Here is a 26,304-nt window from a genome sequence, read left to right on the forward strand (position 1 = left end):
TCCCCATACACGGGCCGATTCTAACTGCCGATATCAGGCCCTTAAACCAATTCGGCAGCTGATCAGCCCGTGTATGGGCACTACCACAGGTTAAAAAATCTAGTCAGATCGGGGACCACATTGGCTCGTTGATGCGGTCCCAGGACCGACTTTGCCTATACCCGCCGTAATAATTTGATCGTTTGGCCCCAGGTGGGGATATCGGGAGAAGATCCGCTTGCTTGGCGACATCGCCAAGTGAGTGGATCTTAAGGTGTATGGGCACCTTTAGCTTTATCAGGAAGGTCTATGTAAATACAGCCATAAGCACTCACAGAAATGCTGCACTGACTTCTCTGTCAAAAGATTTACGTCTGTAATTTATTTGCCAGAGACACACAGCTCTCTGCTCTCTCCCCTTTCCTGCTCCCCCCTCCCTCAAGAATGCTAAGAACTCACTCCCCCCTCTCCCTTAGGAATGTGGATCTGGGCCAATCAGCAGGAAACTGATAGTCTTACAAACTGAGCATGTTCACTCGGTCTGGGTGTCTGTGCAGGAGCGAGGCATTATGGGAACTTTCTTTACACAGCTCAGCGTTTTTTCTTCCTGTTTAGATGATTAGAAGCCAAACAGGTGAAATATGGGGAGACTTAAGGGCACTATTGAGAGAATTGAAGGTATGCCTGCAGCTTGAGATTAACTCTTTATTAGCCTTTCCTTTAACAGCATTGGCCCCCACTTTTAGCTGTGCCCCTTCTGTTCCCAGCAGCCATCTTGATGATCAGCAAGCAGCACATGTACCCCAGTATCCCAGTGTGGGTGCCAGTGTGCAAGGTTGGACTGGCCACAACAGGGGACTGGATAAAGACCCGTGGACCCTAGTTCTGTTGAACCTCTTTTCACCGGGCATGTTGGTGTGGGGGCCGGATTGCTGTTGACCAGTAATGATTAGGGGCTAGATAAGAAGGTATTTACATCCTTAAATCTTGTTACAGAAGTGGAATTACACAGAAATATCGAAACTGTTACAAAGCCCAGCTTTTCCTGAAAAAATTGATGTATAGTCTTCCTAGGCAAACTAAAATTACCCCTCAGGAAATGCCCATAAAGTGAAATGCCAAATTAAATGCAAAATCTGGGTCTGGGTTTGATGGCACACTGACAGATTTACTAAGAGCCAAAGACAAATTTATAAAAACAATGACAAAATCTGAAAACTGTCTGTTTAAAAGACAAAATGCACAAAAGTGGAGATAGAGATTTGTGAATAAAGTGGAAAATCTGAAAAATGTATCTCCACTTTTATTTTGTCTCAATATCACCACTTTTGTGAATTCCCCGCTAAGAGTTGCTGTTCATATGTACATGGAAAGGGATAGAAAGGTTGGCTTGTTTGCTTGTAGCTTGTGCACCACATATAAGTGTAGAATGACAGCAGCATAAGCATGCAAACATGGAAGTATAGTGAGTGATCCTGGCAAAAAGTTGGCATTGTTTTATTGCTTCAAAACGGTCTTACTCTTCTACAGCATACAGAAAAATAAGCCATAGAAAAATAAATGAAAAATACCAAATAATTACTATTGTTAAATGGGGCTTATCAGAGGCTATCAGATTTGTGGCCTTGCAGCTGTCACCAACTAAAACCCCAAATCAGTTGGAATTCTGGATAGTATGACAACCCAACATTCAGTGTGTATTGTAAATTTCACTTTTGCACATTAGGTGGCGATATTCCCCTTCTTATGCTTTCTTGTACTAACTCCCAGACATACTATTGCATATATGAAATGTATTCCATGTCTTAAAAATAATTTTATTTACTTTACAAATGATAAATATTTTGTTCAAAGGTTTCTCATTTTAATTTTGATAAAAAAATGAAACTTTCCCATACAAAAATAGCTGAACTATATTAAAATGAACTGCAGAAGGTGAAAGAGGCACTTGCTATGGTCTTGTTTCACCTCCAGTGACATGTTATTGGCTCCTCTGTCAGGATTGGGGGTAATGAATACCTTGGGAAACAAGTTCACAGTTTATTTTAACACTGGGTGACAAGTAGGCCTTACTGGAGTGCAAAGGAAAGCCTGCAATTAAGGCAATAAATCACTTCCAGGGGCAGGGAGTACAAATTCTAGTTTGTAGGACATCTAAGTGGTAAGGAAGGCACTTATTGCAGTGCTGCTTAGTTACTGTGCAATAGAAAGAGGGTAGCCCGGTCTCCTTTTACTATTAGCAGGAAGCGCAAGGTTTGTGGTTGTGCGTGGGCTTTTCTTCGGAATGTCGCAGGAAATCCTAAAGCTTCACAGTATAAGGCAAAACTAAGGCGGTAGGACTAGTCACATCCCATGAGACATACTGGTCCCATCTCACATGTTTGGATGTTGGCGCAGTGATCATAGTTGTCCCAGAAACACATTCTTTAGGTCTCCTCATCCCATAGGCAAAGCTGTTTCTGTGTGACATAAAAATGGAAACTGAAAGCTTTTTGGCAGCTCCTGATGCCACACCTGTAGGAAGTGGTCTTGCCAGAGGAGTCACGATTCTTGCAATATTTCAGGCTACATGGAATCCACTCTAGGCTGAGATGGTATGAACAAATGCAGGGTTTCCAGTCCCGGTGGCAGAGTTTGCAGGGGTGCAAAGGAGGTAAGGAGGAGGGCTGAGGAAGAACTTCAAACATGGATCCATCAATACCTAGCAACAAAGAGTAGGAGAGAGCAAGGTTAAGAAACTGAACCAACATTCTGTATAGTCCCCACCAGTGAATTTAGTAATTGCATTAAGAAGAAAGCCTGCAGCCACAGCATTTGTGCAGCTACAGTACTTACGGCTGCAGTAAGATGTAAGTGACTCTTTACCACTTAAAGGGGCACTAAAGTTACAAAACCTATTCTGTTACTAAAAAATATTAATTTATCTGGATATATATGCTCCTCCAAACTTCTTCCAGCTTCGGGTCCCCTCTGCAGTAATAGTCCTGCTATGTGTGTACTTTAGCAACCCAGGTGAACACCAGTTAACTCCCAGTGAGGAAAGCCTCAACTCAACTGGAGGTTAGAGTAAGAAGTTCAATACTTACAGGGCTGATCCCAGTCAGGTAGAGATGCCCTATGGATGAGGGACCTGATCCAACTAAGGTTTCTGTAGGGCTACAGAAATCTTATGGGCAGATTTATTATGTGGTGTAAAAAAAAACTGCAACAAAACTTGGCACACATCACCAGGCTTAACTGCTTAAAAATGGGGTACTTTTCTTACGCCTTTTTTTCTTAGAGTGTCTTCCACTGGAACTTATTTACACAGGGTCTGAAGCGGCGTAAAATAATGGGCATTAACGTTTAGACATTTATTTTACACAGCTTTTTTTTTTGGTGAATTTGCTTACAGAGACAAAGAGGCCCCTAAGTGCACTTAGGGCTCATATACAAGGTTTGATGCTACCTTGCCCCTATGCTATTTCCTGTTTTTGTTTTTAGGTGAGGACCTCACTAAATTGAGAAGAAAGGGTTGCACTGGTTTCTGTATTTGCCGGACAGTAGTGGCAGAAGACGTTAGGATGTAGGAAGCTTTAGCAGGCCTTAAGTGCTCCTTGGTGGCTGCACAAGCTGCACTGGATTTGAGCTGAGCAGAGACTGGAGGATGAGCAGAGGCACGAGCGAGAAGTTCATAGGCTCTGAGGGGCACAATGAGTAATCTTCAACTGAAGGCACATGGGCTGAAAAACACCAGTACTAGGGCAGTCAGGGATTTCCCATCGAAGTATACAAGCACTTTAGGGCAGCAAATGCTGGCAGAGAAAGGGCCCTGTCTGCCAACAGCTTTAATGTAAAAAGCTAAGTAACAGTCTGCAGAGCCACAATTAGCTGAACCGATTATCAAAATTGCTTCCAGTCTGTTAAGTTCTCATATGGAAACGCCTACTTCAAACCAAATGTATAAACTCTCTAATTATCCCCTGAAAGGATTTTAAAAATCGCTTGGTGGCTTATTTAATGTAATATCTTGGTTATCATCCCCCTTCTCTTTGTCTCTGTTAAACTTTTCAGAACATCTGGTGCTTTTAGAAGTGTTGCTGCATCATTAGAACAACCTTTTGTAAAACTTAACAAAGCCTTATATTTGCTCGGTGACACTTGCTTTAAGGTTTCCTGCACATGAATGTTTTCTGCATTAAATACATTTCAAACCAAAATGCCTCCACGTGGAAAATATTTTTATGATTAATTTAAGTTGCATGCACCACAGTTTAACCCATAACTACTTTGTGCTCCCAGCCTTCTCCGAAATGAATAAACAGGCTGTAAGTCTATTTGTCAGCCAATGCCAGACTGCAGGTTGCCCTTTAAAAAACCCCTCCAACAAAAAGCTAAGGATAATGCCACATGGGGTTCATTCTCAGCCTGTGGTTAAACCCAGGCCAAAAATCGGCCCCTATGCTGGCATCAGCCTTCCCTGTACCTGCACCCGGGGCCATTGTCGGCCCAGTTGCAGGCACCCAAAGTATGTTTCAGCACCAAAATGCATACTTCTGCTTTTCTGCAAAATCCGCTCTATGCACCCACACCAACTCATTGGTTCAAGGTACAGGCTGGGATTATCCACAAGCAGAGAATCAGGCCTATGTGGCATTAGCTTTATCCTGACTGGCCATCGGCAGCAAGTAAGGAGAGACAATTGTAGCTCCGAGCATTTGGTATATTTGTTCTACTTGCAGACCCTGAGCTGGGAGGGTTTTTCCCAAGACGTAATGAGGGAGGCGATCTACAGGTGGGGGTTGCAAGAAGTGTCTGCAACCATATCTCATTGCTAGTTTTATATAAAAGGCATCCACTAATCCCATTATTGTGCAGCTGAGTGTCCTGTTACCCCAAAACTATGACCTTTATTGAGAATATGCGTACGAAAAACAGAAATACTGTTATTTATTGACATTTATTGATCAAAGCAAACAGGTTTTAAATACCCTTTGTTTCTGTCAAATATTCTCTCAAGGTTACACCTACCACTGGCTAAGAGATAAGGATTAATACAACATCTATTCAGTCAGGAAAAAGCCCCAGGCAAATGCAGCCCCAGGCAAACTACGTAGTCTGCCTCTGGGAAAAGCAGACCAGCAAGTTTTTATTTTCCGCTGGGGTGACAGTTAACCTTTTGCTTTACATGCACACGCCCTTTCCCACGCTGTATCCAAATGTTGTTCTGGGGAAAGAAACTACTAATTTGGCAAAAGTTTATCTTTCAGCAATGTACAGTTCTATTGATCTATGTGTCAGTATCTAGGTCTTGGACATGAGGACGCCCTCTATAGTTCCCTGCAGTTTGTTCTGCATTGAATTGACATTTAAACTGTTTTTTTCTCCAGCTAAGAACACTTTCTTTAAAGATAAAGGATATGATGGAAAGGATTCTCCGAACATATATCTGCTTCCAAATGGCATCTCTAGGCACCAGGCACTGGCACCTCACAGGCAATCTTACCTCTTTCCAGCCACAATCGCACATCTTCTTGCCGTGTGTAGATAGCTTCTTTAGCCTCAGCACAGATATTGTGGATGTGGGGGGTGAGTTGCACCCCCTTAGTAAAATTAACGGCCACATCCATCTGTAGAGTGTCGGTGCCTCTCATCTCCTCTGCCTGGCGCACTGCATGTGGGTTTTTCTGCAAATAAGAATAAGAGAGCTGTTAATAAGTGATCCATAGGAATGGGTTATTCGGCGAAATTATTCATAGACCTATTCAACTATTCCTGCAAAAACAGAATCCAAGGATCATATGATGATAAAGACACAGTAATAGGGCTTGGGATACTGACATTAGATTGGTAATCAGCTTGAAAAAGGAACTAAAATGTTCTGAAAGCTTGCTATGATTATCTCAGTTAGCCAATAAAGGTATCACCTTTTATACGACTTTTGTTATTTTTTTATTTCAAAAGGGTTACCCTGTGAAGATAGTCTACAAATCCAGCAGTAAATAGATCAGTTGTACCTTACATTACCTTTACATTATAAAGTACACAAGCTTACACATACATAAGAGAAGACATGAGTATTCTGCTTTCCATAGCACAGGTATTATCAATAGAAACCAAAACAACCATGTATTCACAAGCACTAGATAGCAGGTTACATCATATAGCTGCTGTAAAAGAGAAGCAGTACAGAAGCCCAATATAAGAAAATCCAGTGAGACATTACTGTGGTTTTAGTTACCCTTTTTAAAATTCTGAGCATATAAGTAATAAGTTGTACAGGTATGGGATCCCTTATCCGGAAACCCATTATCCAGAAAGCTCCGAATTATGGAAAGCCTGTCTCCCATAGACTCCATTTTAATCAAATAATTCAGAATTTTAAAACTAATTTCCCTTTTCTCTGTAGTAATAAAACAGTACCTTGTAGTTGATCCCAAATTAGATATAAATAATTCTTATTGGCTGCAAAACAATCCTATTGGGTTTAATTAATGTTTTATTGATTTTTTAGTAGACTTAAGGTATTGAGATCCAAATTACGGAAAGATCCCTTATGCGGAATACCCTTGGTCCCGAGCATTCTGGATAACAGGTCCCATACCTGTATAAGTTGTTGCCTATCAAAAGTATTAAAGTGTCTAACCTAGAGCCTGGTCTGTAAAAAGTGGCAGGATTAGTTCTCCTTTATCACTAAAGATTCAATTAAGGTACAGGTATGGGATCCGTTATCCAGAAACCCATTATCCTGAAAGTTCCAAATTATGGAGAGGCCATCTCCCATAAAATTATTTTCTTGTAATGGAGTCTAATTTTTAAAATGATTTCCTTTTTCTCTGTAATAATAAAACAGTACCTTGTACTTGATCCCAACTAAGATATAATGAATCTGTATTGGAGGCAAAAGAATCCCATTGAGTTTAAATGATGAAAATGATTTCTTAGTAGACTTGAGGTATGGAGATCCAAATTATGGAAAGATCCCTTATCCAGAAAGGCCTGGGTCCCGAGGATTCTGGATTACAGGTCTCATACCTGTACATGTAGCAAAATGTATTGCAGCTACTCAAATAGACCTAGGCAGATGAATGTCACCTGAACACATTGCATCATAGGGATAGTAAGGAGAAAATAAGGTTTAAGTCAAATTTACTAGTGAAGGCATGGCTTATTTTAAGTTTGGTACAAAGCATGTGGGTTAGGGCACTGACCTCTGGCAGTTCTGCCCCAGTACTGTTCCCAATTCTATCTTTCACAGAGGGGTACAAATTGCAGATTAATATCCATCAGTGGGAGTGATGGCTCATTTAGGAAAATTTCTCATATCATGATTTCTTATTATCAGAAATTATATTAGCAACCAATTATATAACTGTTCAGCAAAAATGCAACTTGCTGATTGGTTGCATTGGACCTCTTACATTACTCCATTGCCATTTTCATTTGCATAAATCTGTACTTTGCATTTACCTTTATTATTCCTATTCTTTCTGTATATAGCACAGACATATTCATGATTTTTGGTACGAGTGTGTGTAAAACATGGGTAGTTAGAACAGCAGGTAAAAGGGAAAGGACATTTCTTATGCTTTCTTTCTATTGCATACATTTTGTAGATATGTGTAGAAAGTCAATTTTTATCTTTAAAATGTGTAGCCTATGATTTGTAGTCAAACCAAAGAAGGTTTCATGCTATTTCATTCACTGCCACATTTTGAAATTAGGATGCCCCTTTATATAGATACAGTAGGTAAATAACAGAAAAAGCTCCTTTAAATGTTCATTTTACACACATTTTCTGTTGAGTGTTTGTGCTTCCCAAATGAAGAATTATACAAAACTGCCCATGAATATACGAAATAAAAGTAAAAGCCCATCTGCCTAATGTTTGCGATTCACAAAACGTAAGTGAACGTAACCTGCATTTGGTGTACGTAGAGCTTTTATGAGCACTTACAAGCAGCATTTCTATAATACCAGCACAAGGTCATTCTACAGCAAGGCAAGCTCTGGCTAATGGCATGCAATGAGGAACATTTATATTTCCAATGCACAGAACACACACTAACTGCAATGATGCCAGCAGTTCTTGGTAATGATAGCTAAACTGGGACTGCTTATAGCATATAATTATCCATCATATAATTAATCATCTGCAGCTAATTATTTAGAAAAAAGCATACCCAAATGAGCACTTAAAGGGTGCAACAATAAACTCAGTTAACAGACATAATAAGGAGTCATCATACAAATAAGTACTGACGTTTGTGTATAGGATAATTTTCTTTTACATAAATGAGGCTGAAGGGTGGTCTGTTCAACCCCAGGGGCATGGATTAAAAAAAAAAAAAAACACCTAACATGTCCTTTAATGGAAAGGAACCAAATGAGTATATCTTCAACAAATGTGGTCACCTACACACTGGGCTGGGTCTTTGCCACAGCCCTTTTTTACTCTACTATGCACACACACAGCCCAGACCAGCCAGAAGGGATCCCTGGGACAGGCAATGACATGATGGTGCATCACTAGGGTTGCCACCTATTCGGTTTAAAGCAGACCACTGTTATAGTGCAATATTGGGCAACAAAAAAAAAACTGCCTAATCACAACAACATGATGTCACTTGCCTGGCCTTAATGTCACAAACCTGTATGAAACTGGTTTGTCCCATCACGGCCCTGCCTCCCAACATCCCCTCACATGCCCTCTCAACATCATTATCCCTCCCCCTCTTTCTGAGCTCTGACCCTGGCAAAAGTAAACATGTGGCCCTCTCCAGGCCAGGGTCTGAGGTCGGTGATTATAATGATTAGACCTTTCCTTCTCCTTTAATAAAACCTAGTTATGTGCAAGGATTGTTAATTATCACATTTATGTCGCCTTTGTAATGTCAAAGGACATCTGTATGACACAACTAAGAGAATTGTTGCTGCCAGCTGACATATACCTTAATTACTAATCTTTGGTACTTTCTCATGAACCTCCGCATCTACACAAACATATTGCCTACTTTTACCCTATTTGTAAAAGCCTGTCTCTTAAGCATGTGCAAGAGAAAGCACTGATGCCACCAAGTGCAAAAAGCTGTATTACCCTCGATCCTACTGCAAACTGTTTTTTTCTTAAAAGCAGAATGGCAACTTAATAACGTGTCCTCAGCACATGCAGGTAAGGAAATATAGTCAACTTTTAGGAAAATTACCAGTCATTAGGCCAAGGGCAACTTTAGTCACATGACAATCTGCTCATGAGGCTTGTGTTTCTAACAATTTCTAAGGTTCACTTATTTTGTCCTCCAAACATCATGTGAGCTGCCATAATGGCCCCCAGCCTAAATTCCGTGCAAAGATATCTAAAATGAGGGTCACCAGCAGTAATTATTCACTCATCACCCACAATATGAACAGCAGCCAAGCATCACTGGCACAGATCCCAAACTAATGGCACTAAATTCATGGTTTATATGCAAATAAGTCCACATCCTGTTCAAATAGGCGTGCACTGTGTACAAATTAATTATTGTGGTCTTCAGGGCTGGATTTTAAAGTTAAGTGCCCCTAGGCCAGTGATCATTTACCCAGGCTGCTCCCCCTTCCTTGCCAGACGTGTGCCCATACATACACACACTCACACAAAAGGAAGAACCAATAGGGGGCTGCGGCCTCCGCACATGTAGCCCTGCATAAGAAACAGGAGCTGCACCTGAACAGGACATTTTAAACCTGTTGCAGTCTTGATGCAGCTCCCCATTATTGCAGAAAGTGGGTAGCATGCTGGCTCTAAAACTTTGCTGCCCTATGCCCGGGCCTTTGTGGCCTTCCCACAAATCCAGGCCTGCTGGTCTTGTCTTTAATAGGCACAGAACCCTTTATTTTAGAATAAATACATATTTTTTTGCAGCTAATTATAATGAAGGGCCAGCCATTTATGATGTGCATATTATGTGCATGAGTGCATATTATACACACACAGTGCTTACTTTGACCCCGATTAGTTAACTCAAACCTTCCAGCTCTGCCCATGAACAAAAGAATTTTCAGACCATTAACAAATTTTATAAGAAAACAAAAACAATAGCATGCCTGTTACATTTTGCCTCTGAATTATCAGAGAGCCGTATAGAATAGTCACACTAACACATAACATACAGTATTAAAACTGTGTAATTTATTTTATTATTCCATTATTGTATATAATGTAATCTGTTTGTCAATGCCACTTACAGTGATCCATAGGAAATGTGTTATTTAAAGGAACAGTAACACCAAAAAATGAAAGTGTATAAAAGTAATTACTATATAATGTAATGCTGCCCTGTACTGGTACAACTGGTGTGTTTTCCTTAGAAAGACTACTATAGTTTATATAATAAAGCTTCTGTGTAGCCACGGGGGCAGCCATTTACAGGAGAAAGGGCACAGGTTACTTAGCAGATAACAGATAAAACCCCATTATATTCTACAAAGCTTATCTGTTATCTGCTATGTGCCTGTGCCTTTTCTCCTTTTTCCCAGCTTCAATGGCTGCCTCCGTATTGACATAGCAGCTCATTTATATAAACTATAGTAGCGTTTCTGTTGCAAACTTACCAGTTTTACCAGTGCAGGGCAACTGTACATTATATTTTAATTACTTTAAAACACTTTCATTTTTCGGTGTTACTGTTCCTTTAAGGCAGACATTGAAGTGGTGAAGCAAGATTCTGAGTGGTGGTGCATCTGCCTTGCTATGTTTGCTTTGGGCAGCATGCATCCCACATGTCAGGCAGACATTTTCCCTTTTACCCCCAAATATTACAAGATATGTTTCAATCAAAATTATACCAACATAACCAAGGAACGCTTATGCTAGCAACAATGAAGAACTTTCCAAAGAGCCAAGAAAACTGTGGTTTCTGTGCAGAACAGATGAACATTTCCGAACACATTCACTCACTGCTCTGACCTTGAATATATGAGCAGACAGTTAATACAGCCTTTCCTGTAAGCCCATTTTTCATAATAACAACCTTATGGGTTTAATAAAAATGATTCATGATGCCCAGTCCCAACGAAAATCTGTTTCCATTCATGTGCATAGATATAATTAGCATCTGGTATTAACTTCGCTATTAAGCTATGTATTCTGGGATAATGGCATTATATCTACACCTGAGAAAGATGGGAAAGTAGGAGATATTCGTTAAAGATAATCATGCTGCATATTACTTTAGCAGACAGTCTGATCTTTAAGGAATCTTTATGGACTAAGACATTAAGCCTCCTGGAAACTATGTAGGACTACTAACAATCCTAAACTTCATCAGCTACAGACAGATGCTTAGGAAGTAAATACACATAAAGGGCATAATTGTATCTGTGCTACAGCAGTCTTCATTGAATATGGAGTTCTGGGTCATGGTATGTAAATGAGGAACATTCCCAGGGCATAATTACACATTGTATGTAACACAAATGTTACTATGCTGTGCTATATAAGTAAGCACTCAACAGAAAATTATATAAATGCAGAAGGTTGATAAGGGTTGGGGGGGGGAGATGCAGCACAATTGCACAAAAACACAATCTGGTGAGTTATTATTATTATCAACATTTATTTATAAAGCGCCAACATATTCCGCAGCGCTGTACAATAAGTGGGTTTCATACATTGGACATACAGAGTAACATATAATGCAATCAATAACCGATAAAAGTGGTGACAAGAGCCCTGCCCAAAAGAGCTTACAATCTACAAGGAGAAAGGGTTGAGACACAAGGTGTGGGAATGGGCATGACCAGAGTTGTGAGAGGTGGGGCACAGGGTATTGCTTTTAGCAGCGCACTGAGGTTATGTTAAACTAGATTAAGGTAAGCTTCTCTAAATAAATGTGTTTTTAGAGATCTCTTGAAGGAAAAGAGATTGGGAGAACTCCCACAGTTTGTGAGAGTGAATTCCAGAGAAGGGGGGCAGCCCTTGCAAAGTCTTGTATGCCAGTGTGTGAGGAGGGAATGAGAGAGGACTTGAGGAGCAGGTCAGTAGAGGAGTGTAATAAGCGGGTTGGATGGTACCAAGAGATGAGTTCAGAGATGTAAGGTGGGGCAGAGTTATGAACTGCTTTGAATGTAAAGTCATTAGTTCGAATTTTATCGTGGATGGTAGGGAAAGCCAGTGCAGGGATTGGCAGAGTGGGATGGCAGAGGAGGAGCGGTTGGAGAGGTGTATGAGCCTGGCAGCAGTATTCATTGTGGACTGGAGAGGGGACAGTCTTTGGAGGGGGAGGCCAATTAATAGGGAGTTACAGTAGTCCAGGCGAGATATTATAAGAGAGTGAATAAGAATTTTGGCATCATCTTGGATGATAAATGATCGTATTTTGCAAATATTTCTTATGTGAAAGTGACATGATTTGATAACTGACTGGATATGAGGAGTGAAGAATAGATACCTCGGGAACAATGTGGGCGTTGGATGGGGGAAAGAGAACCAATTCAGTCTTAGAGAGATTTAATTTAAAGGAACAGTAACATCAAAAAATGTAAGTGTTTTAAAGTAATTAAAATATAATGTGCTGTTGCTCTGCAAAAAACTGGTGTTTTTGCTACAGAAAAGCTACTATATAAATAAGCTGCTGTGTAGCCATGGGGGCAGCCATTCAAGCTGGAAAAAAGGAGAAAAGGCACAGGTTACATAGCAGATAACTAGTAGATAAGCCCTCATATAATGGGGGTTTATCTGTTATCTGCTAAGTAACCTGTGCCTTTTCTCCTTGGAATGGCTGCCCCCATGGCTACACAGCAGCTTACTTATATAAACTATAGTAGTCTTTCTGAGGCAAACACACCAGTTGTAGCAATGCAGGGCAACAGTACATTATATTGTAATTGCTTTTATACACTTTCATTTTTTGGTGTTACTGTTCCTTTAAGGTAACGTTTGGACATCCAAGTGGAGATAGCGGAAAGGCAGGAAGAGACACGAGTTAGAAGCTATTAGTAAAACATTTGAATATTTAGAAGTTACATTTCATAATCTTACATTTAAATTTAGAAATATTTCTTTAAGCACAATTCTTTTGCTGTGCAGAAATGTGGTTAACCGTTTTAGTTGGGTGCATTAGCCCTGAAAGTAAATATTCACCTTGCCTAGAGGGCATCCTGTGCTTCACAGTAAGACACTTTTGCCTCCCACATTTAAACTAGAAGAGCAGTTATCAAGAGACAATCTGCATTTGTGCTCAATGCAGTCATGAACAAACTATATTAGACATTTGGCACAGTAACAACAATTGCTTTCCCTGCAGGCTAAAGGCATCGTGCCGAGTATGGCCAACAGGCACCAAGGATATTTTCTAATAGCTGCTGCCCATAGCATTCCTCAAGAAGGGTAATGGCACATAGGGTTATTTGGGCACTTTGCAATTTTTAACAGCAGTGTAGGAGGCATGCCTTTGTAAGGCAAATGTCATTAGAATATGGGCCAGACTTGAGGATGATTTGGGGTGATGCAGTGTGCTCTCCAGCAATACCTCTCACTTATCACTGGAGGAATGTTGAGCTGCCAATGTCCTCTGATAGCCTTAAGTTAGAACTGGTGGTTGGACAGGATGAGCAATATGCAACACTGTAATAATACCTGGCAGTCTATTTCTTACATGTCACCTAACTGGAACTTTAGTTGGGCTCCCCTGAGGCTCCAGAATGTGTTAAAGTTCCAACATGTCTTTGTTTAAAGAAAAAGTTCAAATAAAATAGCATATTTGCAATGCTGTGTAACAAAAAATAAATTATAGTATATGTAACTATACGTAAATACCCTGTGCTGGGACCAAGTGCTTCTGCACATGCCCTGTCTCTTGTTCACTCATATGGCAGCCAAAGGTATATACAAATAAATAAGCAAGAGACAGGAAATGCACAGTGTCACTTGGGTTGAACACTGCCCTTACTAGTTCTGATGTTATGCTGCCATAAGTCCTTGCCCCGCAGGATGTCATGAAACAGAACTATACAATCATTTCAAACTTTGTTTTTTAACTTTTTTTTTACCTCATTTTAAAACTGCTTATTTTGAGAAGTATTACAGAACTTCTGCAACTTTACTGAATTTAAAATTCTCTTAAGTAGAAGGTGCGGTTTTTTGCTAACAGGAGCACCAACCTGGGGTATCAGGTAAGTGATTACAATCTCTGGGGGTTGCCTAACATTTTGGCACCCCCCAGTGATTCGACCTTTCCTTCTCCTTTAAAAGAGCATCTTTCAGATTGTAAGCTATTTTGGGCAGGGCCCTCTTTACCGCTTGTATTGGTTGTTTTGAATGTTTGTATGTATACACCTATTTATTGTGCAATGCTGTGGAATATGTTGGCATTTTATAAATACATGTTATAAAATAATAAATGACACGTTTTAAAATTAATATGTCATCACCTCAATAGCAAATCTGAAATATTTTGCCTGTCAATGCCTAGAAAGTTAGAGAATACTCTTAAAAAAAAAATCTTTTTCATACTATGAGTATTTTTTGCGACTTTTTCGTTAATTTGTGCAACGTTTTTGTACTTTGCGACAAAAAGCAGGACAATTTGTGCGACAAAATCATATTTGTCGTGCAGAGTACAAAAGTTTCAGATTCATTCAAGATTCGGTATCGTGACTTTCCTTGGGCCAGGTTGGAGCTGCAGAGTGCTATTGAGTCCTATGGGAGGCTTCCAAAAACTTGCACAAAAGGATTAAAGTCAGAAAGTTTTTCCTGCCGTTTATGATTGTTCGGATACGAAAATTTGGCGACTTTCGGATCGCCAATACAATATTACAATTTTTTCATTAGCATTTCCAATCATCAGAAATTAATGTATCTAATCAGAATTTGACCCACTTTGGGATTCAAACTCGTACTTTGATGAATCTCCCCATAGAGCAATAGTTTTTGGCAGCTGGAGCAAGTGTCCCCTCTCCCGAACCACTAGATAACATTTTAAGCTTCAAAATGGAAAGAGTCAGGAGGAAACTAAATAATTAAAAATCTATACAAAATAAAAGCCAAATGAAAAGTTGCAAGAATAGAAAATTCTGTAAATAGTAAAGTTAACTTAAAGGCAAACTACCCCTTTAGTACATCATAACAGACAAAAACTTATTGTGCCAAGTTCTGTGGCACATTATGCCATAGTACATACCATAATTCTCCTCCTCTCATCCAGGAGAGTTCAGGCCCTTCCCCTGCTAAGTTCTTATCGTGGCTTCCCATTAAACAAAGAATATCTTCTCCTCCTTCTCTTAACCTTCAATGCCCTCCATTCCTCTGCACCTCACTACATCTTTTCTCTTGTGTCTCCATACGTTCCTGGCCGTTCCTCGTCCATTCCTCGTCTGTTCCTCACAGAGCAACCTCTGCCTTGCTGCCCCTTACATTTGAAATGCTCTCCCTAATTTTCTTCGAAGAGAATCCTCCCTCAGTCTTTTTAAAACTAAACTTAAAGACTACCTCTTGCAGCACTCACCCAGCACCTGATCTGGGAATCAGCACTTATATTGTAGTGTTACCCACTGTGACCTGTGTCTGTAATTTACCCTCCCATTTTGATTGTAAGGTCTACGGGACAGGGACCTCCATCCTCTTGTGTCTTTGTGACTTGATCTTGTATTTATTGTTATACTTTATATTTATCTATTATTATCTTAATAAACCCGTTTGTATTAATCTATTCTACTGTACAGTGCTGCATACATAAGTAGCACTTTATAAATTAAGATATACATACATACATAGTACATAGCCAACACAATATTAGATGGGCATGGGATCTATAATCTGAAAGTATGCAATCGATACACAAAAAACTCTGACTTATCTTTTTCATTCACTCATTGTCATAGTGGGATTAGGATTGGGCCTTCTCACCTGCCGTAGTTTAGCCATAGATTCACTAGGAATGATTTCATTGCTCTGCAGCCGGGTAACAAAGCACAGGGCCTGGAACTGACTCTGTCCCCTCTCCAACTCTCCAAGGATCAGAACACGGAAAATCTTCACGTCCTGAAAGAGAATATGGCATATTAAAGCTTGTGCATAAATCAATTTAACATGTAATGCACAGAGCATGTAATGCACAGAGCATGTAATGCACAGAGCTTTGACCCATAAATGTAACAGTATAAATGCAAAGCCTCAAACTGCTCCTCACACAGAAGTTGGATAAAGTTGTGAAGACTTTAATATGCACACAGTTAATTTGGATACCCAGCAAACACAGAAAAACATAGCCCTCTCTGACCCAATAATAAAGAGAATTCCTGCACTGCAGGAAAGGCATTTAGCACATTCCGGAGCAATTAGCTGGAAAGTTGGGGAAGTTAATATTTTATAAATGAATGTAACCTGCTATAAACTATTAACTAACTGTACAATAGCTTCAATACAGATCACATGCTTGATAGAGTTTTACTTAAAAATCACTTAGGGCCGTGCTGCACAGGGCATTTGAATGCCACTACAGCTGAATATGAAAAGAAACAAGGCAGAAAGCAATGGCATATGGTACAATTTTAAAATGTTTTGTCAAAAAAGGGTCAAAATGTTTGAAATCGCCTCCTATTCACTTTGACTACCAATCGCCTAAAAAAGCACCACCTCTTGTTTATGTAAGAGTCCAGTGTATTTGTTAAACTGTCAATTAAATGTTTGTCATCTATTTTACTGTGCACCACCCCAGGTGACAAGTCTTCTGCACCAGGTGTAGCTTATAACTTTTCCAAGATAAATGCCCAATAGGAGTTTATAGAGAGATCAATACCTTCCATGGTGCAATTATTACATTTTCTGAATTTTCTGAATTCTGAAATGTTGAAGGTTCAACTTGGGCCTCCAACAAAAAAAAACATTCCATGATGATCAGTTATTTGCTTGATCTGTCAGGCTGGAAAACTGTGGTATGTTTGGCTTTCAACAAAAACCTTATTTGCAAAAATATCAACATTGTTTTTTCATGTAACATTCTTATTTATCCACAATTGTATTATCATAGGTTGGTACATCTTGATAAACCAAGTACTGTATGTAATGTTTCCAGTATTAGACTATTGCCAATTAAAATCTAACTCCTCAGAAGAGATAATGTCTAAACAAGCAAACAACTGCCATTACTAGCTCTCTTTACATCAGTACATCAGGCTAGCCAGGGATGTAACATACCGATAGAAAAAAATTAGCATAAAGAAAGACAACACCTAAATATCCTGCAGCTCTTGAGAGATAACATATAAGTCATCATTTAAAAGAAAAAAAAAGGGGGGGGTTAAAGCTGGGTTACCCTTTATACACTTTAAATATTTTAGTTTTTGCTCATACTAGACAAGTATTTTTGTTCCCTTATACACGCCCAGAATATTCACAGCTGCTGGCATAACCTCTTAAACCCTAGAAAACTATTGTCCTGTGTCCTGCCAGACAATCCAGGCATGGGTGGGTTAAATAGAAGTTTATGAGAAACCTTTAAGTTGGCTTTTTGATGACAAATGCAGTCCCCTAATGCCGTAAGACGGTTTTGTGTTTGCAATATCTTTACAGATATAAGTGTGCTAAAGGCATTTGTAATATTTCCTGTTTAATGCTATAAACTTGGAGCTGGCAGGAGTCAGTGATGCCTGAGGGGGGTTGGAAAGGAGGATGTAAAGTTGGACAGAGAGAGGCAGAGAATAAAGATGGGAGAAAGAACAGAAGATAGCGACACAAACTATAGGAGAGAAAGAAAGGACAGAAGGTAGCGTGACAGAGAAAGGGAGATGTCAACTTGTCAGACCATGCTTTCAGGTGAAAAACTTAATGACTTGTGCAGTCCTACTGGGTCATTGTCAGTCAGAAAAATCCTCCTGGCTGCTGCCTCCCATCTGCATATTTGTGAGATCATTGTCAGGGGCCCCACCCCCCTTCAGCAGTCTCCCATGTGAATTTATCATATGGCTTGCATTCAGTCATTGACTAGGTGCAGGCTAGCCATACACATAAGTAGCCAAGCTCTACATGATTCAGCTGCATGCCCTGTGCATTGGAACATCTTTAGCCAGGCAGAAATCATAAAATAATGTAATGGGGGGTATATTGAGGGTATATATATTTTTTTTTAGGACAAAGGTACATATCTTGTAGAATTAAGGACTGCCACGCTACTCAGGGATGACATATTGTATACATGTATCGCATACATTAGAGACTGGTCCAGACTAAGACCACTGGGCACCAGTACCAGTGTAAAGAAGTGGTTTCTATGAGTTTCACTATTTGTTCTGCTTGGATTATCTCATGAATTCTAATCACTGCTAAGTTTCTAGAGACAAGCAGATTCCAGATAAAATCATATTGCGTTTTGTCAATAAACACATGGCTCGCCTGCCTAATCCATAATCCATTTGGGTGATTGCCAAATGAGGGAACAGTACTGTACCTGCCTATTTTCCTAAACTGGAAGATCAAGGCAGGTGTTAAACTACCAACAGGTTAAAGTCTACTAAAAGAATTTAAAATTGTACAAAATACTGTAAGCAAATATGAAACATACCTAAATTAAATTACATTCACCTCTGTAAACAGTGACATACTATCAGCAGGTGCCAAAAAATAACTGGAACTTGTCCTTCTCTATATCTGAAACCCCCCGCTACCCAAAGCGTTCTCTAAATACACTACTCCATGATCACATCTCTTAAAGATGTTCCAAAGGCAGTTAGGTGGCATTTGTAGCTAAATAAAATATTTCCTGTGCTGCATTCCCAGCTTGACTTGGTGGCTGGCATCCGGCAGTGAAGACATCCGCTAGATTTATAATCTGCCTCATCATCACACGCTGAGATATCCTACAAGTGCACGCTTTTCATTTATAAGAAATATATCCTGTAGCAGTTCATGGCACTGGTAGTCATGTTAAATTTCAGATTTCAGGGTGGAAAAAAAAATGCATATTATAAATAATAGGAACCCTTGTGCTTATAGCACATATAAGCAGTCACAATAGTTGCTGTTGGTAATAAAAAGTGATCTTATGAATGCTGTTGCACTTTGCTCCTATGTATTAAGGGTATATAATGCATCTGTAGAAATCAATAGGGTATTGTATTACAGTTTTTGAAAGCAACAGGTTAAAGACAGGCAACCATTGGCATTGTAGGTGTTTCAAAGCTACAACTCTCAACACCTCTACCTGATTTTCCAGCCTTGTGTCTCAGTATGTACTGCCTGCCCTATGCTGCCAGGCAGCATAGGGTTGGCAGAGTACGGCACACACAGGCAGCATAGGGCAGGCAGAGTATGGCACACACAGGCAGCATAGGGCAGGCAGAGTATGGCACACACAGTCAGCATAGGGCAGGCAGAGTACTACCTGTGTGCCATATTCTGCCTGCCCTATGCTGCCTGTGGGAGGTGAACCTGGCAGGGGTTTGTTCTAGGAGTTTGTTAGCATTTGGAAATAGTCATTCTACTGTACAGTGCTGCATACATAAATAGCGCTTTATAAATAAAGATATACATACATACATTATACCGTCCCTATGGTATATAATTATATGCTGAGGGTTGCTGTGCTATCCACAGAGGAGAGGCATATGGATTTAAGGGTTTGTCTTAATAGGACATATTATAATTCTTTCACATAAACACAATGAAGGGTAATATCCCTACAGAGACAACTTGGGTTTTTGTTGCGCTACCACCATTAATGCGGGTATGGTCTTAAAAGCTTGTGGTCTTGTGATACATTGGGTGTGGTTTAAAGTGGGTGCAGTTCAAAAAAAGGGGGTGTGGTCAAAACTGGCTTCCATTAACAGCCCTTCACCATGTAGGCCAGAAAAACTCTGGCCCTCTGTGCCACAGACGTTGGACAGCACTGTGCTAGTGGAACACTGGTATTTGTATTTCTTCAACATCTGGAGTTCTAGCAGCACTTGCATAAGACAACTCCTTTCTTAATCATAGGTATTCTCATTTATTTTATGTGATATACTTTATTTAAAAACTGTTGTTGTTAGTGGAGTACCGCAGGTCAGTCCTTGGTCCTTTGCGTTTTAACTTATTTATTAATGATCTGGAGGTGGGCATAGGGAGTACTGTTTCTATTTTTGCTGATGACACTAAATTGTGCAAAACTATGGGGCTGATTTACTAAGACACGAATTCGAATCCGAATTGGAAAAATTCCATTGGAAAACGAACATTTTGCGACTTTTTCGTATTTTTTGCGATTTTTTCGGCACCTTTACGACTTTTCGGAAATTGTCGCGACTTTTTCGTTACCAATACGATTTGGGTGAAAAAACGCAAGTTTTTCGTAGCCATTACGTTTCGCTCGTATCTTGTCGCGACTTTTTCGTATTGATCGCTCGTAAGCGGCGGGCGAAACTTTCAGACTTAGCATGAATTTGGAAGCCTCCCATAGGACTCAATGGCACCCTGCAGCTCCAACCTCGCCCAAGAAAAGTCACCATACTGAAGCTTGAATGAATCCGAACGCTACGAAAAAATCAAAACATTTTGCGCAACTTTCGGAATGGCTACGAAAAAGGGCGACTTTTCGCGCAAGTTTTAACGCTACGAAAAAATTGCCAGATTTTGCGCAAAATTCGGAATGGCAACGAAAAAGTTGCGATAATTTTCTGAAAAACCGCCAAATACCGATCATTACGAAAAAAACGCAATCGGACGCCCGTTCGTGGGTTAGTAAATGTGCCCCTATAAGTTCCATGCAGGATGCTGCCACTGTGCAGAGCGATTTAACAAAATTGGAAAACTGGGCAGAAACTGGAAAATAGGGTTCAATGTGGAGTGCAAAGATATGCAGGATCTGGGTTTTTTTTGTAGATAATAAGTTGTCTAATTCCTGGCAATGTCATTCAGCAGCTACTAAAGCAAATCAAGTGCTGTCTTGTATAAAAAAGGGCATTGACTCAAGGGATGAGAACATAATTTTGCCTCTTTATAGGTCCCTGGTAAGGCCTCACCTTGAGTATGCGGTGCAGTTTTGGGCTCCAGTCCTTAAGAAGGATATTAATGAGCTGGAGAGAGTGCAGAGACGTGCAACTAAACTGGTAAAGGGGATGGAAGATTTACGCTATGAGATTAGACGGTCAAGGCTGGGGTTGTTCTCTCTGGAAAAGAGGCGCTTGTAAGGGGCCATGATTACTCTGTACAAATACATTATTATTTTTTCCCATAAAAACAATCAGCGCACCAGAGGCCCCCCCTCTAGATTAGAGGAACGAAGCTTCCACTTAAAGCAGCATAGGTGGTTTTTCACGGTGAGGGCAGTGAGGCTGTGGAATGACCTTCCTAGTGATGTTGTAATGACAGATTCTGTTAATGCCTTTAAGAGGGGCCTGGATAAGTTCTTGAACAAGCATAGTATCCAAGGCTATTGTGATACTAGTATCTACAGTTAGTATTAATGTTTGTATATATAGTACAAAAGTAGCACTTTATAAATAAAGATATACATACATACATACATACATACATACAGTTTATGTATGTGAGTGTATAGATAGGTCAGTATAGGTTTGTGTGTGTGTTTTGTTTACTTGGAAGGGTTGAACTTGATGGACTCTGGTCTTTTTACAACCCTATGTAACTATCCCAAAACTATTGCCTAGTAAACCTTGGAGGTAGACTATCAACTTTTACAATTTTCCCACTTGTGCAACAGAGAGCCAAACAGCCCCCTCCCAGATTTGCATCTGCTATCCATTTTGACTGAAGCATTCCCAAAAAATGTCAGACACCTAATTTTGGAGCTATTTGTCAGGATCATCCAGCCAATATACACTTACCAATTTTACATTATACATACATGTGTATGGCCAGCAAGTACAGTACTTTCTTTGTTCATGCATCAATCATATTGCAGTTGGTCACACCAGACTGAAATTTTTGTGGACATGTACTTGTAATATTGCTTGAGAAAAGCCATCAGCCAACAGGAATCAGCTATTCTGCAATGCTGAGGTTAATGTAACTTTTTCATAAACATGTACAGTTTCAGTGGTCACATACATGACCACCGAACACAGCTCTTGCATGACTAGTTATATCATAGAATAATAATTTTATAACGGTTTCACCATGTAAGAGGCAGTCGGAAGGACAAGACAATATAAAGTAAAATTAATGATGCATTTAACACATATATATGACAAGGAAAAGAAGGGACACAGTTAGATATGATTTAAATAATAAGCATAGATTCTAGTTGAGACTAAAGAAAGGAAACAGCTATTCCTTTCCAGCTTGAATTAATAAAGCCCAGACTGTAGGGCTAGGGAGAGTTCCTGCCACATCACTCTCACCACACATGGAGCAAACTCACAAGCCACACATGCTCACATAACCACAGCAACAGATGCATAGCACATTCACAACAAAAAAACACACACCAAATAAGGCCGATATATGCATTCCATCACTAACTATAATAGTGATGCAGACAATTTCCCAGACTTTATGCGTGATAACAGTTTGCCAGGTTTCTTACTGCCCCCCCTGCTGTTCTGCATATTGTTTACTTGCATTCACCCCCGCACAATGTACTCTGTGCTCTGTGGGGGCTGCTAACTCTATTTTCCCTGAATTTTTCTTTCTTTTTAATGATTCTGCCTGCTCCACTTTTCAGACAAAGTCATTTGTGGTCGGCATTATAACAGAAAATCCAAATGCTACCAAAATGGAAAAGATTCTAGATACACAGAGGCTAATGCCGACTGTGTATCTGCAGGCTTGGAAATATTTAACACAAGCCATTAATTCATAATCACTTCCTTCACAAACAAGTTAATGGACATATCAACCCAAAAATATTTTTTTTGCCTAATAGTGTTGTCTGCCTTTTTCTATTCTCTGCCCCAGTGGCTCTGACTTTCAATAGCAATTACATTTACAAATAACTTTAAAAGCACTACAACTTTGTAATAAATTCACATTGGAAAGTTGCTTAAAATTATATTTCCTTTTATTGGCAAAAAATAATTTTTTCGGTTGACATGTCCTCAAGCCAAAGCTAATTCAGTATGTATTATTATTATTATGCACCCTTCTCCTCCTAGCCATTTGCGCAGAAAAATACAACTGATCTTTAGCTTTCCTAGCATAACAGCGATTCTGTTAGATAGCAGGGACCCACACCATTTCTCCAACTGCTAGAGAAACAAAGATAAACGTTCTTGCAGTTATCTACATGTAACTTCCTTGATTAGTCATGCACTGCTCCAGCACTTCACATATTTATTAGTTTTCAATTTCATTATTCAGCAAATCCTGCCATAATCTCAGAGATGGTCAAGGCTAAGCTTGCTCTGAGCAGAGACAGCAGCCAGGCACTGCGGGTTAATTACTGCTAGGAGTAAGACGTGGTTTGTTCACCTGAGCAAACACAGGGATATAAAACCCCAGTGCGAGCTGGGGCAGGTGCCACAGACAGCCCAGAAGTTACCATGCCTGAAGCAACGCCATTGTAAAGGCAAGAGAACGTTGAAAAGGTCATGCTGAGTGAGATGGGAAGGTGGACACGATGGATATGACCTGAATTTTCTCTTTTTAGAGATGAAACAAAAGGGACACAAACAATTTCCTGAGTCAGAAAATAAAAATGCAATGCTCCTACTGTCAACGATAAAACAGATTATCATGCACTTGTACTAACAAACTGAGGAAACTTTCCCTGCTCCCAGGGGTCTTAAGAAACTTTCACTCAGTAAAGTGTAAAGAGTGCCAATGTTTGTTTCCTGAGGCCCCCTTAGAGTGCATAAACTTGGACAGAAAGTTGCTTTGTAAACTACAAATGAAATAAAATGTAGTTATTTTAACTACTTCAACAACACCCAAACTGTCATCCTTCCTTTCCCAGTATTCCCCAATCAAATAGTTCTTGCCCTTTGTCTCTGAAAAGGCTACAGAATAGTTAGGTTTGTGAAACTTTATAATTGATGCCTATTTCTCATAGCACAGTATTATTATATGGCACTCGCAAGACTTTCCTCACCTGCTTGAAATCTGCGAGGTAAGTTACAAACGTCCCATCAGTCTTTCGGAATTCTAAGGTGATGAAATCTTTGTCACTGTCCGCCTGAAGGTTCTCTTCTGTTACCTGCCCGTCCTCCAAGCGCACAAGGACCTTTAGGTCAGCAAGGCAGGGCAAGCAGCACCCAAGCAATGGTATCAGCAGCCACAAGAACCTCCTGGAGTCAGCCAGAGGAAACATCACCAGGCAGAAAGTGCCAGGGCGGAGGAGGTACAAGTCAGATGTACTGAGATCTGAGGAGAGGTAGAGGCAAGCAGAAAATAAGTATACAGTAAGAAAAGAAAGGAACTATTAGTTATGATAACTTAATAGAGAATAAAGTTGAGATTTTGAAGAAGAAAGTGAGGAAGGGGAAATGCAGACACTGAGCAAATCAGACACGCAAAAGAAAGGGTGGGGGCAGACTGACAAGGGAGTCACAGAAATGAGGATATAGAGGGGGTAATTGCTAAAACATACAGATATGCAACAGCCACCAGGAACAACTAATTGTAAAAAACGCAATGAAAAGAAGTGAAACAGAAAGTTGGGAGGGGAGAAGCAATGGAAGGAGGGAGAAACTCACTGGCAAAGTAGAAATACAATGATTAGGGGGTTGACAGAGGAAGAAATCTCATTATTGAGAGACTAGCACAAGCATAAGGTGCTAAAGACTCTCTCTCTCTCTTAAGCCAAACGCTACCACTCTAGGAATCATCTAATAAAACCCCATGTGAAGTGTAATAAAGGCAACATTCATGTGTAACTGAGAGAGGGGCTAGTGCATCTGTATAAGGTAAGAGATTTCCTGCCAGAAAATAAATTAGAAGTGAGTGTCTGACCTGATCCCAAGCAAATGTGACAGTCAGCAAATCACATGAGCACATTGAGAACTCGGACACAGCACAGGAGGAGTCAGGGGAAGGAGCTTGGAGGCAGGGGAGGGTTTAGGCTGAAGTAGGGGAGAAGGGATAGGGTTAGTGATCAGTGCACCCCAGAAATGTAACCCAGAGATGCCCAACATGTGACCTTCCAGCTGCTGTTGCACTGCAACTTCCAGAACTCTGGAGTTGTCTTGGTGGTTTCAGTCAAAAATGAGCTGGAGGGCTACAGGCTGGATACCTCCCATGGAGAGGACTATGTAAATCAGAGATGTGCACTCTTCAGCCGTCCAGCTGCAATTACCAACCCTTATTTATGCAGCGCAAACACATCTCACAGCAGTTTATTGTGTCTGTTCATCACTTATCAGCCTTGTAGGTAGGATTGAGTTGTAGTTCAACAACACCTGGAGAGTAATATTTTACAGAGAGTAACAGGTTGGACGTCCCACACATATATAAAAAAAATACCCGTCATATTTATATAGGAAAATACCTGTCATAGGTCTTTAGTAATTTTATCAGCACATTGTGATGTTGGGGGCCCAAGCAATGGCCACTCTGCCCTACCATAAACCTGCCCCTGTAGGGGAGAAGAGTAAAGCGAGAAAGGCAAGTGCAGACAGAGGGCGAGAGGCTAGTGTAGAGCGGAGTGATGCCAGCGATGCTGAGTATGTGGGAGATGCCCATAGCCGACCTCTTGCTCCTAACTGGTCCCGGCCAGTCCCGGCTGTGATTCCAGTACCAGACGCTTGTGCTGCTCCTCTCTGCCCCAGTCCCCTCGGCTTTAACCAGCCTTGCAGCATCCAGGCCAGATTCCAACATGAGCCCCCTGGGGATCCAGGCTCATTGGATCCCGGACCAGGAGCGACTGTCTGGGATTTCTTCCCCCCGTCACTTCCTCTGTGCCCAGCCCCCTTTTTTTAAAGGGACAGAGAGGCTGAGACGCAATGCAATGCTTTGTAAGAATGAAGGCTGCTTGGCTGAAAAGAGCTTAGGCAGGGGCCCCTCCTTCCTCCAGGAGTTGCACAGTACCTGGCATCCCCCAGCCCCCAGGTCAGGAACTAGTAGGGGGGTTGCCTAGTGGAGGGAAAGCTTGCAGAGGGCTGGGGGTGGAGAACCGGGCTGGGTTTATCTATACTACACTTTCTAAGGCCAGACCTACTTACTATTTGTTATTTATAAATATCGTATTATGATTATCCTTTAAGGTGGCCACACACGTGGCGATTTGCGATCGATGGTCGATCGTACAATCGGCCACACATCGTTCAGGGCTGAAACGGCAGATAGAAGAGGTAGAAACAATAGGATTTACTTCAATGGCGCCCGATCAAAATCTTTTAACCGGCCCGATCGGCGAGTCGACCGATATCAGCAGCATCCTGCGATATCGGTCGACTCGCCGACTTGCCATACACGCACCGAATATCGTACGAAACGAG

General features: G+C 40.6%; 1 protein-coding gene across 4 annotated transcripts; it reads right to left on the reverse strand.

Annotated features, from left to right (window-relative positions):
• Positions 1-1,775: 1,775 nt before the first annotated feature.
• Positions 1,776-25,802, reverse strand: oaf (out at first homolog). 4 transcript variants are annotated; one of them, XM_002935011.5, is made up of 5 exons: positions 25,356-25,802; positions 23,961-24,232; positions 15,845-15,979; positions 5,465-5,645; positions 1,776-2,680 (listed from the first exon to the last, which is right to left on the reverse strand). In XM_002935011.5, exons 1-5 carry the CDS (start codon positions 25,360-25,362, stop codon positions 2,406-2,408), a joined length of 870 nt encoding a protein of 289 aa, XP_002935057.1. In that variant the 5' UTR covers positions 25,363-25,802; the 3' UTR covers positions 1,776-2,405. The 4 variants fall into 4 exon arrangements, with proteins under 4 accessions (XP_002935057.1, XP_004916177.2, XP_012822535.1 ...); XM_004916120.4 differs by having other exon boundaries at positions 25,557-25,772; XM_012967081.3 differs by lacking the exon at positions 25,356-25,802 and adding an exon at positions 24,821-24,845.
• Between the last annotated feature and the right edge of the window lie 502 nt (positions 25,803-26,304).

The sequence above is a fragment of the Xenopus tropicalis genome, chromosome 7 (assembly GCF_000004195.4).
Source record: "Xenopus tropicalis strain Nigerian chromosome 7, UCB_Xtro_10.0, whole genome shotgun sequence".
In the NCBI taxonomy this organism is placed as follows: domain Eukaryota; kingdom Metazoa; phylum Chordata; class Amphibia; order Anura; family Pipidae; genus Xenopus; species Xenopus tropicalis.

Coding starts and splice junctions, on each gene's coding strand:
- oaf (XM_004916120.4), bottom strand. CDS start 25,665: ATGCTGCAAGGCTGGTTAAAGCCGAGGGGACTGGGGCAGAGAGGAGCA. Junction 15,980..23,960: donor ACCTCGCAGATTTCAAGCAG/GTGAGGAAAGTC, acceptor ATTCTCTTTCAG/GACGTGAAGATTTTCCGTGT. Junction 2,681..5,464: donor GCGATTGTGGCTGGAAAGAG/GTAAGATTGCCT, acceptor CTTTGTTGCTAG/GTATTGATGGATCCATGTTT.